This window comes from Aythya ferina (genome assembly GCF_964211825.1).
Source record: "Aythya ferina genome assembly, chromosome: 7".
In the NCBI taxonomy this organism is placed as follows: domain Eukaryota; kingdom Metazoa; phylum Chordata; class Aves; order Anseriformes; family Anatidae; genus Aythya; species Aythya ferina.
Genome location: NC_140302.1, coordinates 17,380,251 through 17,394,976, shown reverse-complemented (window position 1 = coordinate 17,394,976; position 14,726 = coordinate 17,380,251). Strand labels below are relative to the sequence as shown.

The following is a 14,726-nucleotide window of genomic DNA, read 5'->3' as shown; positions in this document are numbered from 1 at the left end:
TTTTGTTTGTTTGTTTTTGTTTTCATCTTTTCTGCTGGGACACCCATGCCTGGTTTAGGGCACAAACTTCAGTATAGTCTGGGGGTGTTTTGGGGTACATGCCTTGCCCCCACGATGCCATTCAGTGCTGCAGCCATTCTGGCTGCTAATCTCATTCTGATCTTTTCATTGTTGTGTTTTTGGCAATCAAAATTCCCCACCCAGGCCTGAGAATTTAACATCAGCACATTTGCATGACTGATCAGATTTGTCTCGCTTCTATGACGACATTGTTTCTATGGAAAATTAATGGATTCTCACGTTGTATTTTTAATGGCTGAAACCACCCCCCTGCCACCCTTCCATCCCCGAGCTCAGAGGGGAAATCTGTAAACAGCTCAAATTAGCTTTCCTCCATAAATGGTTCCCATTTCTTTCCTGCTTGCTGTCCATTTCTTTGCGTTCTTCCAACAGTGCTGCAACACTCCTCTCCTGGTGTTGGTAGATAAGGAACGATGAGTAAAAATGAGCCTGTGTTTGCTTTCCTTGTCTGGCCCTTGAATAGATGTGATCTATCATGGACTATCCCCTTTCATCCAGCACTGTGATTTTAAATTGTTAGCCTGCCCTGAGGTTTGCTCCAAGCAGGCTTAAGCTTTTGCCTTCCTTTTTTTCAGGATGTTACTAAGCTAATGGTTCTGTTCCTGTTCATTTCTTCAATGAACTAATTTCTTCTACGTGGGGGCATTTGGTAGTATATTTCCTGCATGTCTGCTTAGGATCACCTATTCCCCTGCTGCATTGCTTGGGGCTCCACGTGGGTGGAAACACTGAGGTTTGGATACCTAGTGTGTCAGGGAAAAGCGCCAGTTTTTGGCAAGAAAGCTGCCACCTGAAGGAAGAACACCCCTCCCCAAATGTTGCAGTTAAATAAGCCGTAATGGTTCACTTTGCTTTGTGGTCATTACTGGTGAAATGTCTTTAATGGCTGAAAGTGCTTAGTTACTGAACCTGTCCAAGTCAAACTTGGGATTGCAGCAGTTTTAATTTTAAATTTTCTTCTGCATCTCTAAGGTTGCTATTCCTCAACTTCATTTCAAGGAATATATCCAGGACAATTCCCATGAGTCAGAAACACCTGAGTCAGAAACTGCTGGCACCCAATCCCTACATGTATGCCTGCCCTTAGGTGATGGTGGAGATGAGTCCACGAGGCTTAACTACATGTATATGCCCTGTTCCTGCCTCCTCCAGGGAGCTCAAGGGCATCCTTTGTGGCATCCCACCTTAGACAGACCTCACAAGGTGGAGGGGAAGGGCCTGTTGAAAAGAGCTTGTTCTGTTGAGCAATGCTGGACTGCAGCAGACTGTCCTTTTCCTGTCTAACCCAAACTTGGCTTGTGGACTAGAGTATGCGTGCCGCTAAGGGTCCTGCTTTCAGTCCTACAAGCCCAAGGTGGGGTGGTGTCTCTTTTTAAAGGTAGGTGGAGCTATTGGGGAGCTCATCTGAACTTGGTATTCCTACCTTCCACTTTTATGTTGGTGTCTGGAGTAGTAGCCCAGCCTGGTACCTCAGGCAGGAGGTTGTGTTTGCAAGTGGAATGGGCTTTGCCATAGCACTTTGGGAATTAAGATGTGCTGCTACTGGAAACGTATGGGGAGGAAAATTGCTTAGCTACTGGGGACAACTTTTTTGCCAGTTTGGGAAGTAAAAATGCTGGAGATATGGAGATAAGGTGGTTGATTTGAATCTTTGCAGTGCCGGGAGGAAAGGGGCAAGAGAGAATCTGCTCTGGGCTGGCAGAGGCTGGGCTGAAGCACCCGACTGCAAAGTGTTACATTTCTGGATGTGATTGTTGCTTGGGGCTTTGGATTATATTAGCATGGAAAAAAAAAGCCTCCAAGTGAAGGGCCACAAATCATATCTGGGCCTATAGGGAGGAAAAGAAGACTATAAAACAGGAAATCAATTTAATACTCAGTGGGTGTTTGCAGCGTGCTCACCCTTCCTTCAAATTGCCAAAGGAAGGATTAATTAAAGTTATATTGAGCAGCAAAAATGATGGAGGGTGTGAGATGGGGCTTGTGTGGTATGGCTTTCTCCATAGCTAATTGACAAAGGCACGCTTAGATTTCATTACCCAGAACCTTGCCATCTCCAGCTCTTAAAGGGCAGCTGATGTGGTGCCGCATTTGCTGTGTTTCCAAGCCAGCCTTGCTGCCTTGCAGGGTGAGCTAATGAGGAACATTTCATATGCACTTGGGGACGGTGAAGTAGAGATGGAGGGAAAAGGTGCTGCCTCTATCAAGTAGAGTATCTTTGTCGCTGTGCTGTTTATGGGGCCTATCATTTAGGATCTGACCACAAAATGCTTTTTTCTGCTGATGGTTTTGGTTCCTGGCTCCCACTTCCTCTGTGGTTGAGAGCTGTGTGCACCGCAAGGTGTAGGTGTTGGCAGGGGATGGTGGTGGCTGGAGCCTACTTCTCTTGTCTCTGTCTGCTGACTTTTAGTTAGTTAGCATAATTTTTGAACAGGGCGTGACAAAGCCATAAGAGACCAAAACTGCTTTCTGAAACAGAGAGGGAAGAGTGTACGGCTTCCCTTTCACTGCTAGCATGATCCAGTTGCTGTGTGTGTCCCTTTATTTTAATGAAATACTGCAATTGATCAATGCTAACTCCCTGAGAGGTTTTTCCTGCTCTTGCACTCTGCTTATTGGGACAACTGCCTGTTACTTTCTCTCTGTCTTTCTGGATTAGGCTTTGGAGACACCAGGGTTTTGCATTCATGGAGTTTCAGAAGGAACCAACTCCTGTAAACCGAAATGCAGCCCAAGCTGCCAGCTCCTACCTATCAGTGACTATAACATTTTCTCTTGAATTTTCCCATTGAGATCTTAATTTGGTTTCATGCCAACACTTGCCTTGAACTGGGCTGGTTACAAAGCTTCCTGTTCTTGTCCTGAAAAGTAGTAGTGCCATTCTTCTCTAGGGGTGTCTAAACAAGTTGTGGTGTAAGAGGGAGTTTCTACATACTGAGCTGTTATAAGGGGAAGGCTCTGCTATCTGCCCAGTAGGTCTGCCAATCCTGGAAGCCTGTTTTCTCTGTTGATTTCTGTCATAAATTACTGAATGTGATCACTAGTGCAGGCTGAGGCTTTAGATTAATTGGATGCAGCAGCTCTAGCCCGTATTGGCAACTTGTGTGCCATGGCCATGCCCAAGCTCTGCTTGTTGTGCATTACGGCTGTGATGGCTGATAGCACCTGGCTGTGAGATGCTGCAGAAAATAACTTCTTTGTTTAAAAAAATATGTTTATGTTTAATGGTCTCTTGAAGCAAGGCCAGCACAAGGTGTTCCTAAAACCAAATGTAATTGACTACACAAAGAAGATGAAAAAGTGATTGCAGCTTACTGTAAGTATTGGGTATGGCACTTCTTATACCAGCTGGGACAGAAGAAACAATGGCTTAGTTAGTTAAATTACATGAAGTTGACAAATCATGGGGGATTTTTCCCCCCTTGCCTCCCCCTGTCCTTCCTTTTTCCTCTGCACAGTCAACTAGAGGAGCAAGCAGAGTGCAAGAATGGTATTAAGGTCACATAGCTCAATTTCCTTTGCATGGAAACGTGAGGGGTTAAGCCAGACCCTTGGGGTTTGCATACTGCATTACAAGGAAGTAGCATCCTGAAACCTGTAAGTTCTGTGAAATATTAGGCAATGAACATTCTCCTGCAGTACTCTTTTATGAAGAGGTGGGTGTTTAACCATTTAAGAGCCCATAGAGGGAGCTGCTTTGCTGTTTGTGGCACAGATTTTCTGTTCTGTGTTCACTTATGGTCTCCTGTGTTGCTCACTGTACCAAGAATGGATTCATAGATCTCTGGGCAGAAGCAAGTGCCATGTAGATGTGCAAAATATATAGACCTTGAGAGAGGAAGCAGCCAGCAGCAGGAGAGTTATGATTATTACAAGGAAAAGATCTTTCTCCTAACCTAATTTTGGCAAGCAGTACAATTCATGCCATTGAATTTTTCAGTTCTATGTTAAAATAATGTATCATTTAGCCAAGAGAGAGTATGTATCGTTCCTTAAAGCATGTATTTATGTAGGATCACATATATGCTTTCAGCCTTGGACAAATTCAAGCCAAAAGTATTTGATCATTATAGCATCATTGCCTTCCAGGAAAGGAAATCCATGAATTGGAATTTCTGGCCTCATTCTGTCTCCTGCAGATAACTTCCCAAGAGAGGGTGCTGTGGAAACACTGCACGTGATAATTCAGGCAGTTCAAATTTCTGTGAAAGTCTGAGCAGGGCTTCAGACTCTGATTCCCAGGATGTTTTGATGTTCTTGAAGTATTTGCGGTAATTTAGAAGTGGAACATGTTCTTAGTCACTCTTCCACAAACTGTGTCTCTGAAATGAAATTTGATCCCTGGGCAGGGGAACTTCTGCTTACTGGAAAGTGAATTGTTGAGTCTCTGTTGCTGAGGAACCATGCTCGTGCCAGACAGCAGCTCTGGCTCTAGACACCCTTGTTGTGTGGACTAGTTTACAGCCAGAGCTTTCGGGTCAGTTTATCCCTAAAGCTAGCCAATGGGAAATTTCTGATCATTCCTACTGAGTAGAAACAAGCTGATGCAGATAAAAGCATAACAGCTGAATGTAGTGGTCTTGATGCTTTTCTAGTAACCGTTGCTGTTGCTTGTTTCTCATCCTTTGACAATTTCCAAAGCCATCCTTCGGCTTTGGAAATAGGTCTGGCCCTATTTCCAAAGTCTGTGTTTAGGATCTTTTTCCCTTTTCTTTCACTGGTTTCTGCCTTATTTTGAGGCATTGCTCTTCTCTCTGACACAGTTGTTACTTTGCCCAAAGGAATGTGTTGAGTTTTTTTCTTTTTTAAGGTATGAATCTTTCTCAGCATGTCAGAATACTTTTCTACTGGTTCCTGGGTCAGCACATAGTGCAGCAGCAGCAGACCGATCTTCCTGCACGTCAGCGTGCAAAGAGAAAGAAATATGGATGTGCTGGAAACTCACTTTGATCTGTTGATTTACTTACTTATTGCTAGACTGCAGAGTGTTAGCCCTAATGAAAGCATGGCCAGCCCTGAAAATTTAATTTCCCAGTACTCAGACCTGTCAGGCTGGAAGTCAGCAAATGCTTATAAGTAACTTGTTTTTGCCAGTGAACCAATAATCATAGTGTGCCAGGAGATGACCCTCGTTATTTCCTACCTGTGTGTGCATGTACCCAGCACTCCTTGCCTGTAGCTCTTGTTGCTGAGGTGGGACACTGGCTTTCCCTGGTACTATTCTACTAAGGTTCAATCACCTTTGGAACAACAGGAGGGAAACAGGTCTGTGCAGGGACAAATATTGCCCCTTTGAAATACATGTGGGGTTGATCTTGGAGGGTGAGGGGTGTTAAGAGCACATCCTTTGGTTGCGGTGTGAGCCGCAAGCAGCTGGTGTAGCTCATGACTTGGGTGACGCAGTCGAGTCTGCTGCTTGGGCTGCCTGACACTTGCATCTGTTGATGGCCACAAAATTGGAAATGCCAGGATTAATTGTGCAAACACATCTTCTTTGGATGTTTTGCACTGACACGCACATACTCAAGTAGTCATGAAGCATTCCTTCTTGTGAATCCAGGTTTCATTCACACACGGTGCTTGTGGACACGAGCAGAAACTGAATTTCAGTCATGAGCATTGCTGAAACAAGCGTGAGGCATCTGTTTGGGTTCACGTAGCTATTTGTTTTCTGTGCTCATTGCTATGCTGCACTGTAGGAAATCTGCTGGGCAAGAGTAAAGTCCTTCCAGCAAAAAAGCTGCACTGGAATAACTGCGATGAAGTCTGTCAGCACGAGCTGTGCCAGATGGCTGCAAGTTCGGACTAGGCCCTTGGGCTGATGGCATACGTGAGCTTAGCATGCCTCTGTCCCCACAGAAAGAAGATTTCTTTGACTCAACTCATAGGGCATAGTTCTCAGTTGAGGTTCAGATCCCATTCAGCATCTAAAACTTGCCATTTCTTAATACAGCTTCCGTCAGTGAGCCTGTATCCGAGATGCAGTGGGATGGGGGGAGTTTTCTTGGCAGGCAGAGTATGCCCGTTTCCAAGGCCTGGTTCTCTGTGAATGTCACAGCTGTTCCTGATGGGTGCTTCAAAGAAAATTCCTGTGGTCTCCCGTGGTGTCCAGAGGCCAACTGCTTTGTAGATCCCTGTCATCAGGGTAAATCTGCAGGCTATGCTGATCCATTGGTGCTGGAATGGGGTCTTCCTACAGGGGGTCATTGCAGGCACATGGGTGAAAGTTTTTCTTCTAGTCATGGTTGGTGGCTGGAGATCAGTTCAAACACAGACACGGGATGATGTTTCTCAAGCATGGAGTTAAATTATTCTGACAACTCAAGTGGCTTTCATATACTTGTGTAAACTTGGAGCTGGCATTGGTTGGGGCTAAGGATAGCTGTCCCTAGGTATTTTTGTCGAAGTCTTAGAGACCAGTCTGCTTTTAACAAATTGTAACATTGCATTTTGTTTTGATGTTTATTTTTGGGAACAATGTTATTTAAATTTATGGTTGAATAATACCAGAAGCTTTTCTTTTGTATTTTTTTTCTACTTGCTGCTTTTGGAAAAAAGAAAAATAGAAAGGAAAGGAATTTCATTAAAAGGCCTGGATGAAGCACAGTTTCATGAAAAATGAATATTTTAAACTGTTGTGAACATTTTTGTACTGAATTCTCATAAGATACATCAAAATTATTTTTTCCCCTGAATTCCAAGTCTGACTCAAAACTAGGGAAAGGAGAAAGTGAAGGAAGTGGGAGAAAGGAATTGCTTGGGGGCATTGTGAGAAGAAATAGGTCAGGGAAGAGAGTTAAAGATATTAGAAGGAAGATGCTTTGTACAGTCACATTGCTCTGAAGTCAGAAAATGCCAAGAGTCCTCCAGACGTGTTATTGTGGAAAATGGGCTGCGAAGACATTGCTGGGTTCATACTCTGCCTGTGTGTGAAGCACAAGCAGAAGCTGTTCGGCCTTTCCTCTGAGCAGAAAGAGGTGTTTTCCTTCCAGGTGCCACGGTGCCTCTGTGGTTAGGACACAATGCAAATGCCAGTGTGTGGGTATTCAGTATGTTCTCCTGGGGGAAAATGTACTGAAAATGAAGTCAATTTACGAGGCCGCTTTTTTTGTGGATGGTAGATTTATCTGCCAGATATGGTCATACTTCCCCTTTGCCCCAACAGACACGTGCTCTCCAGTTGCATATGCTCAAAGGTTAAACGTTCTGGGTAGTTGGTGCTGACTACTAGTCCAGCATGGAAGCAAACTCTGTCATATTGGCTGCATCAGCATCAGTAAGAGCTGCTCTGTTCTTACTATCCAGCACGATTAATGCTTCATCTTAAACAAAAGCTGGCATGCTATTGCACTGAGTGTTAAGAGTTTGCACCTGGCTGTACACTGCAGAGATTCCTGCCAAGAGAAATACTGGTTTCCAAGTTTGTTATTCTGCTGTTTGGAGATTTTAATTTTTTGTTTGTTTTTGTTTTCTCTTTTGGAAATCCTCCCACATTAAATTAAAAAGCAGACATTGATAAAGGAAATCAGAAGGGATGCTTTGAGAGATTTCATTTGGCAGCAGTCTCTGAACTTGTGACCCTTTAAAATAAAATAACGGGCTTTCCTGTGGGACAGCTCCCTCCAGGGTGGAAGCAAGCGTCTTTCAGGCTTGCCTGCCTTTAGGAAGGAGCCTTTGAGAGGAGAAGTTGCAGTGCAGCATTCCCAGCCAGGACTTCCAGTAAGGAAAGTTGTTCAGCTGGCTTGAGACTGTGATAAATCATGGTTCCCCTTGAGCATGCTGGGACTACAGAGAGCTGGAAATAAATGCTAGGGAAATTCGGCTTTTGTTGTGGGCCATCTTTCAGGATGATGTATGGCTTTGTAACAGAAAGAGAATCCTTTGGTGGGGTTGGGAGAAAACTGCTGCCTTGTATTGGGAAGGAAAATGTAACAATTCCTTTGCGTAAATCCTTGCTGCAGCTTTGCCTTGAAAACTGTGTTTTGGCGTGGACTACCTGATCCTGAAAAATTCTGTGGTGGAAATTAGGCTGGGGACGACATTATGCTGTTGGCTTGTATTAGGGTAGGAATGATACCTGGCTGGCCAGTATAATAGTGATCTAGTTGGCCAGTATAAATGTGGCTGGGGAAGGAACTGGATGACATGGGATGCTGTTTGCATCTCTGCCCCTTGACTCTGCATTATCCTGAGCAAGTCATTTCTCCGTATGGATAAAATGTCTTCAAATTGCAGTCACAGGAATGTTGTGTCCCTGTTTCTTTCACTGGTCATTGTCAATCAGCCTGCCTCATGGCCACACTGGTTGGCACACTCTTGGTTAGCTGGTGGTGAGCTGACAGTATTTTAGGTTCTTCTCTGTTCTGTGGGAGGACTTGGGTTGCCAAGGCATTGGGGAGAGCCTGAGCTGTGTGTTTGTGTAGGCTCTGTCCTCGTTATAACTGATGCCAGTTAGCATGTAGGCTTGCCTGCACTGACTATGGCCTCTTCTGGAGCTTTTGCTGTATTAACTCTCTGAGTTAACTCTTTAAAATTCATTTGCCAGAGATCCAACTGCTGATTTCTGATATACAGACAAACGGCCAAATTTCAATTGATCCTGGCAGTAAAAGTGAAATGACGAGTAAAGCTCATTGGTTTCTCAGACCTAACATACTTTGCTGCTGCTAGCATAGCAATGGGACATTTTCCCCAGGAGTGTAAAAGTTGTGTTGTTTGACAAGAAAAGAAAGTGTTTCCATCCCATTCACTGTTGAGACGACTCAGCATTGCCACTTGTCTGATGTCCTGAGTTCTCTTGAGCTGTACTAGAAATTAATTTGCTGTTTTTCTTTTTCATCAGCTTATGCAGGCTCTGAGTTTTAGCTGTTCATAACCTGATTGTTATCTCTGAAGGATCTGTTCCGTTTAGTGAACTGCTTCATCATCTATGCTTCCTTTGTTGAAATTCCACAAACAGTAACTGTACACTGTGCAGCATCATCTGTATTCCAGCATTATCATTTATTTTTTTTACTCAAAAGGTTTCCAGTCTATTCCTTTGAGCTGTGAGTGTTGAGGTATCAGTTTGTTTATTTTCATGGCTTTTGGCTGAAACCCAAGGATTTTTACAAAATTAAAAACTCTGCAAACTTAGGTCAGGTTAACTAACCTCAAGGGAACAAATAACCGGTGTTTCTCCAGCCAAGCGGAAATGGTGGGCTGGCTCTCTGCTAGGCTTTAGACCAGCACAGTGTGTCTGAGCGCTAACCATGTGTAGTAGGTCCTACAGGCTGATGCTGTAGCCTTTACATTTGCACTGATGAGCTTGAGTGCTTTGCGTTTTTCCTCCTGTCTTAACTGTTAGCCTGGGGATGGTGAGGATGCAATATCTCAGTCAGAACCTGAGCTGCAATGTAGTTCACTCCTTCACACTAACTAGGGAAATATCAGTAATTGCCCCTGTGTAGGCTTTAATGTGCAGTGACCAGTACCACCTTACGGCATGGTACAGCCACGCCTGTAACAAGACTAACAGGAGGCATCTCTGCTAATCAGCTCCTTTTAAATACTGTCACCTGGCCTCCACTATGTCTACTCTCTCTGTACTTTTAAAGCTGCTACTATATATTATTGCCTTTTTGTGGTCCATTGAGTAATCGCCTTTGAGGTGCGGTATGGTACAGGCCTCATAGGAATTATACTTTCCTTCCAAAATAAAACTAAACTAATTGCAGTTTGTTTCTCTCCAGCTGCCTTTTGGGGAGATATCGCTTTAGATGAAGATGATCTGAAGCTGTTTCAAATAGACAGAACTGTTGACTTAAGAAAGCACTCAGATGGCAACGCAAGACACACTTCAGGTAAGGGCAGCCCAGAGGTGGCGATGCCTTCTTTCCCCTGGTTTTGTTGTTAGGTAGAAAGGAGTTCCCCGTCACTCATGATACTTTTTCACACAGGCAAGGAAGTGCATGTAGAGGGAGCTTAGTTGTGTGGCTGAGAGTGGGATCTAACTCTGAAATTTGTTAAGTAAAATCAGAATCATGATGTGCATAGACGGCAGTGATGCAGCCTTTCTATCTGGCCTGAGGGAGAAGAGTTTAAAATTTACACCACTCATCTCTTCCTGTGAGGATCTATCTCTACAAATTTGTAAGGAAATGTGTTTGAAGTAGGGACACTCAGTTTGGCACTCAATTTGACTCTTACTGTCCTCCCCTCCCTTCCTTTTTAATGTATGATCTTAATGGAATAATGTATTTTTTCAGCTTTTTACCTAAGTGAAACCTATTGAAGTCTAGCATACAGACTACCCTTGAAGTGATGATGCAATTGTCGTTGGTTAACAATCATTGTGATTTTTTAAAAAGCTGATAGGTGGGGTAACATACGCTTATGTTGCCCTCTGCCCCTTCACAGCTCTTATGTATGCTCAGTTTTTGTGCCAGACCAGAGTTGTTACGTGAGTCAAAAGTTCTGCTTTGAATCCATCTCAACAGTCTCTGAAACACTGCAAATGGTTTGAAGGGTGTGGGAGACTTCCCTCAGTATCATTACTTCTACTCCACTTTATGATGGCAAGAGAGAAATGGTTGGAAATCTGAGCTGTGAGAGACACCAGTGGGACTGGAGACAGGGCAGGCCAGGACAACCTTTTTCTTTCTGTGCTGTTATGCTCTTAGGTTAGTACTGTGAAAAGTTGAGTTGAGACTCAAATCAGTGTTTTGTTCAGCTGACCCATGTGCTCATATTGTATCATTCATAAGAACTGGCAGCTGGTTCTGTATCTTCGTGGCTGCCTACCTTTGGTTAGGAGTATCTAAGAGAGTATCTAAGCCCTGGGTAGGTTCTGTTCAGTGCTCTAGCTTCCTCTTGGACAAGTGTAAAAGATGACATCCATCACCCAACACAGATGTATGGTTTTGATGTCAGCATATCTAGTTTAAACTTACGCTGATGCTGAAATTCTGGGCAGAGGAGGTCTGCATGTTTCTTAATATTACAGATTGTTCTCTGTAAGTACCATTATCCTGCATAGTCGTGTCACTTAGCCTATTCATGTCATGTTTTGAGCTGTGATGTATTCTCAGGTGATAAATGATTAGAAGCTGGTTGCCTTCAGAGCAGAAGGTAAGTCAGAAAATGAGGATTAAGTAGGTGGGACAGGCAGCATTCATCTCTTCCATGTCCCTTTGTCAGTTTCTGAAGTTAGATGAAACTGCTGGGGAAGCAAATCCAAGTGGTGTTTGAATGTATCAGTTTGCTGTGGTGTTTTTTTTTTTTAGTTGTCAAATTATACACGTTTTTTGTGCTCAGCACTTATGCTGGACAAACTAGCAAATTAACTGAATTTTATAACCCACTGGTCTCCAACAACCGTGTCTCCTGTTGTGTAGTTAGGCTAGTGTATTCCCAGCACCCCTTATTGCCTGAGGCAAAGTTGGTGCATCATGAGATGCACTGCATAGGGGTATTGTGCTCTAGTGCTCATTTGGCCCTGTCCTCATCTCCAGCAGGTTTCATTCATCCTGCTAGCTTTCAACCCTTGGAAGTGCGAGCTGACAAATGGCCAGCCCCTGTGACTGTCACAGTGAGCTTAGCTTTCTGCAGAGTACACATAGAGGGTTTTCTGTATTCACCTGCCCTGCAAGGGGGCTCTCTACAGGGGCAGGAAGGGTTGATTCTTCTCCTGTGGGACTTACTTGACACTCTTGTGAATTGTAAGAGGGTGGTCTACATAGGCATGGCGGGGATTGGGACCCATTCTTCCCTGGGAGAAAGTCTTGCTCTCTGCTCTTTTATTTCCAGTGGGAAGAATGCAACCTCTGTACAGAAACAGTCTAAGACCTTTTATGAGTGGGACCCCTTGAATTATAACATTTCAGAATTTCCTAAAGCTGCTAATCGGATTAGTTGTATAGTGGAGGAAGTACTTAATACGTATGTACAGACACACAGGCTCTTCGTATCTGGGAGCTGCTGTTCTGAACAAGCTATTAGGCCAGACATTCTTCTTTCCCTGTGTTGTTTCCTTGTCCCCAGAAAATGTTGTTTAGCTGAGAGGAGTGGGAGGAGGGGTGAAAAAAGTGCTACTTGACACTCTTGGGCTGTTTGTAGGCATACACTCTATGAGCTTGTTGCAGGCTCCAGAGGAAGAATGCAGTTTGCATGCCCTGATGAGTGATAAGGGACAGCCTTCTCCAGTAAACCTAGATCTACCTGCAGATGATCTGTTTTTGTAAAGGCTGTGTGTTGGCTGATAAGGGATGAGACTTCGAGATGTGGAAAGGTTTCCCATTCCAGTTCCCCTTTGCCGCCTTCTAGTTATCCTGTCTAGAAAGATAGCTAGTGCCCTTCTCTAGGTCTTTGAGAAAGAGGCAGAGAATCTGGTCTGAGGACAGCCTGGCTTCTGCTGCAGAGCTCTGTGCTGAGCTTAATTTCAGCATGGAGGTACTCAAACCTTGGTTCCTGCATTAATTTCCTCCTTGCAGAAATTTAGACCCTTAAAACTTGTAAACCTACTTGAGAATGGGATGCTTTTTATTTTGCTGAAGCATCTTTGCCCTTGTTTTGGCATCTGTGAGAATGGTATGCATTGAAATTCATTGTCCCTGAGCATTTTCTCAGTAAACATCAGAGCTAGTATTTCATTGCCTGTGTCTGAGACCAGGTAACATTGTCCTCCTGGTGGAGTTACAGAGCAGGGTCACAATTCCTTTCCCTTGAGGGACATTGGCTGAGTACTCTCTGGAGGTCCCCTTGAAGAATGGTCACATGTGGCTTACAGTTAGGGGTAGCTTTTGCTTTGGTACCCAGCTTGGTACCTTGCTTCAGAGCTCCAGTAATGATGGCTCCCTATGGCCTTGTCTGGATGTCTCTGTCCAGTGTGCCTCGATTCCTTTGTGTGAGTGGTCACACAGGGAATTGGTATTACACAGGAAATTGTACCTCTTGTTTTATGTATTTAAAGTACATGTCAAGACTAGGACATGAAAGTCCTTATTCACATGGGGAGTCTCCTTTCACAGAATCACAGAATCATCTAGTTTGGAAGAGACCTCCAAGATCGTCAAGTCTAACCTCTGACCTAACGCTAACAAGTCCTCCACTAAACCATACTTGTTCCAAAGGAGCTTCCTTTTCAAGCATTTGTTAGGGAGAGCACAAGTGAGGCGGCTGAATACTGCAGAAGGCAGTATCAATAGCATCTTGCATGCAAAGCATCATTCTCAGATACTTCTGTAGCAGTGGGGTTTTCTTCAGACTCTGTAGAGGGAAAGACAGACATGATTACACTATAGCTAAGTGTAGCCCATTTAATCCAAGCAGGTTTTGTGGAGTATGTGTGCTGATCTCCGTCCACTCAGTTAAAACTCTGAGCTGTGAGTTAATAGAAAGTTATTGCAAACGGTGCAGATGAACTCTGAGTGAATGCCACAAGACATGCTCTTACAAGAGAGCTCATAACTACCAACTAGTTCATTTCTCATCTAGACCCTTTCAGGATTCCCCTGAAGATTTATTCCCAATTTTAAACATCCAGTGTAGTTTCTTTCCTCCCTCTATTAGCTTCTCTCCTTTGAACTTAGATCCTAAAGTCATAGAATTGCACGTGTTCTTTTTGTTTGTTGCTTTTTATACTAGTAGAGATTCTGTAGGCCAAATTGTGTCCTCCGAACCCTCCTGTTATTACAACATGTAATGCCATATAAAAATATGCCAAACAGGAAATTTCTCCCTTCTCCCTAAAATGGTTTGCAGCTAAAGGGGTGAAAAAGAATAAGGGATGTTGGTAAAGGGAAAGTGTTACTTTGCATTTAGAATGTTTGATAGCTGCCTCCCTGCCTCTGTGGGATGAAGTCTGCATGTCGTGTTCACTATGAAAATCAGTTGTTCTCATGGGATAGTTGTTCTCATAGGATTTAGTCCAGCAGAGATACAGTAATGGTTCAAAACATAATGAAACAAATAAAGTGTCTGGAGATCTGCCAGTGGGTGCTATTCTCAGCATGTCCTTCACCAACTCCTTATAATTTTGATGAAAAAATGTCCAACAGCTTATGGTTTTGAAAAGTCTTATAGATTTTTAAGTTTATTGAAAATACTTGCTTTACAATATCAATTGTTCAGAAGAAATTTGAGTCTAAGGTTTGAGGATTCCTGTGCTGCTGAAAATCCACTGATGGCTTTGAAATGTGGGGAAACAAAAAAGTCCACTGGCAGGCTGTGAAACTGCACAGTTGCTCAGATCGAGTCCTCAGGTGCAAAGTGATCTTCTTTGCTGTACTGCTTTATTTGCTGAAGCATTAGTCACAGAGGAAGAAGGCCTTTTCTTTTCTAGCTGTGCCTTGGGAATGATGTGCCTATTTAATCTTAACGGCCTAATCTAATTTTTTTCAGGCAGTTTAGGGATTAAGTGGAATTTACTGGCATATTATCTCTTTTTCCTGATTTCTGTATCACTGAGGCAACTTCGAGTCCTGAAAGGCACCCCTGTGGGTGAGAAGGGGCAAGTCTGTCTCGTGTTTGCTCTACTTTGGCAAATCAGAAGACATGGGAGTCTGGCTGCCCTCAGTGCTACCACGCTGTGTTAGACTTGCTGCTGAGGCAGTGACTACATCCTGCTGCAGCCAAGAATGCTTTTCAAGAACACTCAAACTAGGTTT

The 14,726-nt window shown here is 43.7% G+C and overlaps 1 protein-coding gene across 5 annotated transcripts in view; it reads left to right on the top strand.

The window, feature by feature from the left end:
• Positions 1-14,726, top strand: part of LOC311440207 (tolloid-like protein 2) — an 82,968-nt gene that overhangs the window by 18,081 nt on the left and 50,161 nt on the right. For 3 of the 5 annotated variants that reach the window (XM_084526796.1, XM_084526795.1, XM_084526798.1), the window contains exon 2: positions 9,813-9,923. The exons of the other annotated variants lie outside the window; for them this stretch is intronic. In XM_084526796.1, coding sequence (XP_084382922.1) covers positions 9,813-9,923 — 111 coding nt within the window. The remainder of the gene's footprint in view (positions 1-9,812; positions 9,924-14,726) is intronic. 5 annotated transcript variants of the gene reach the window in all.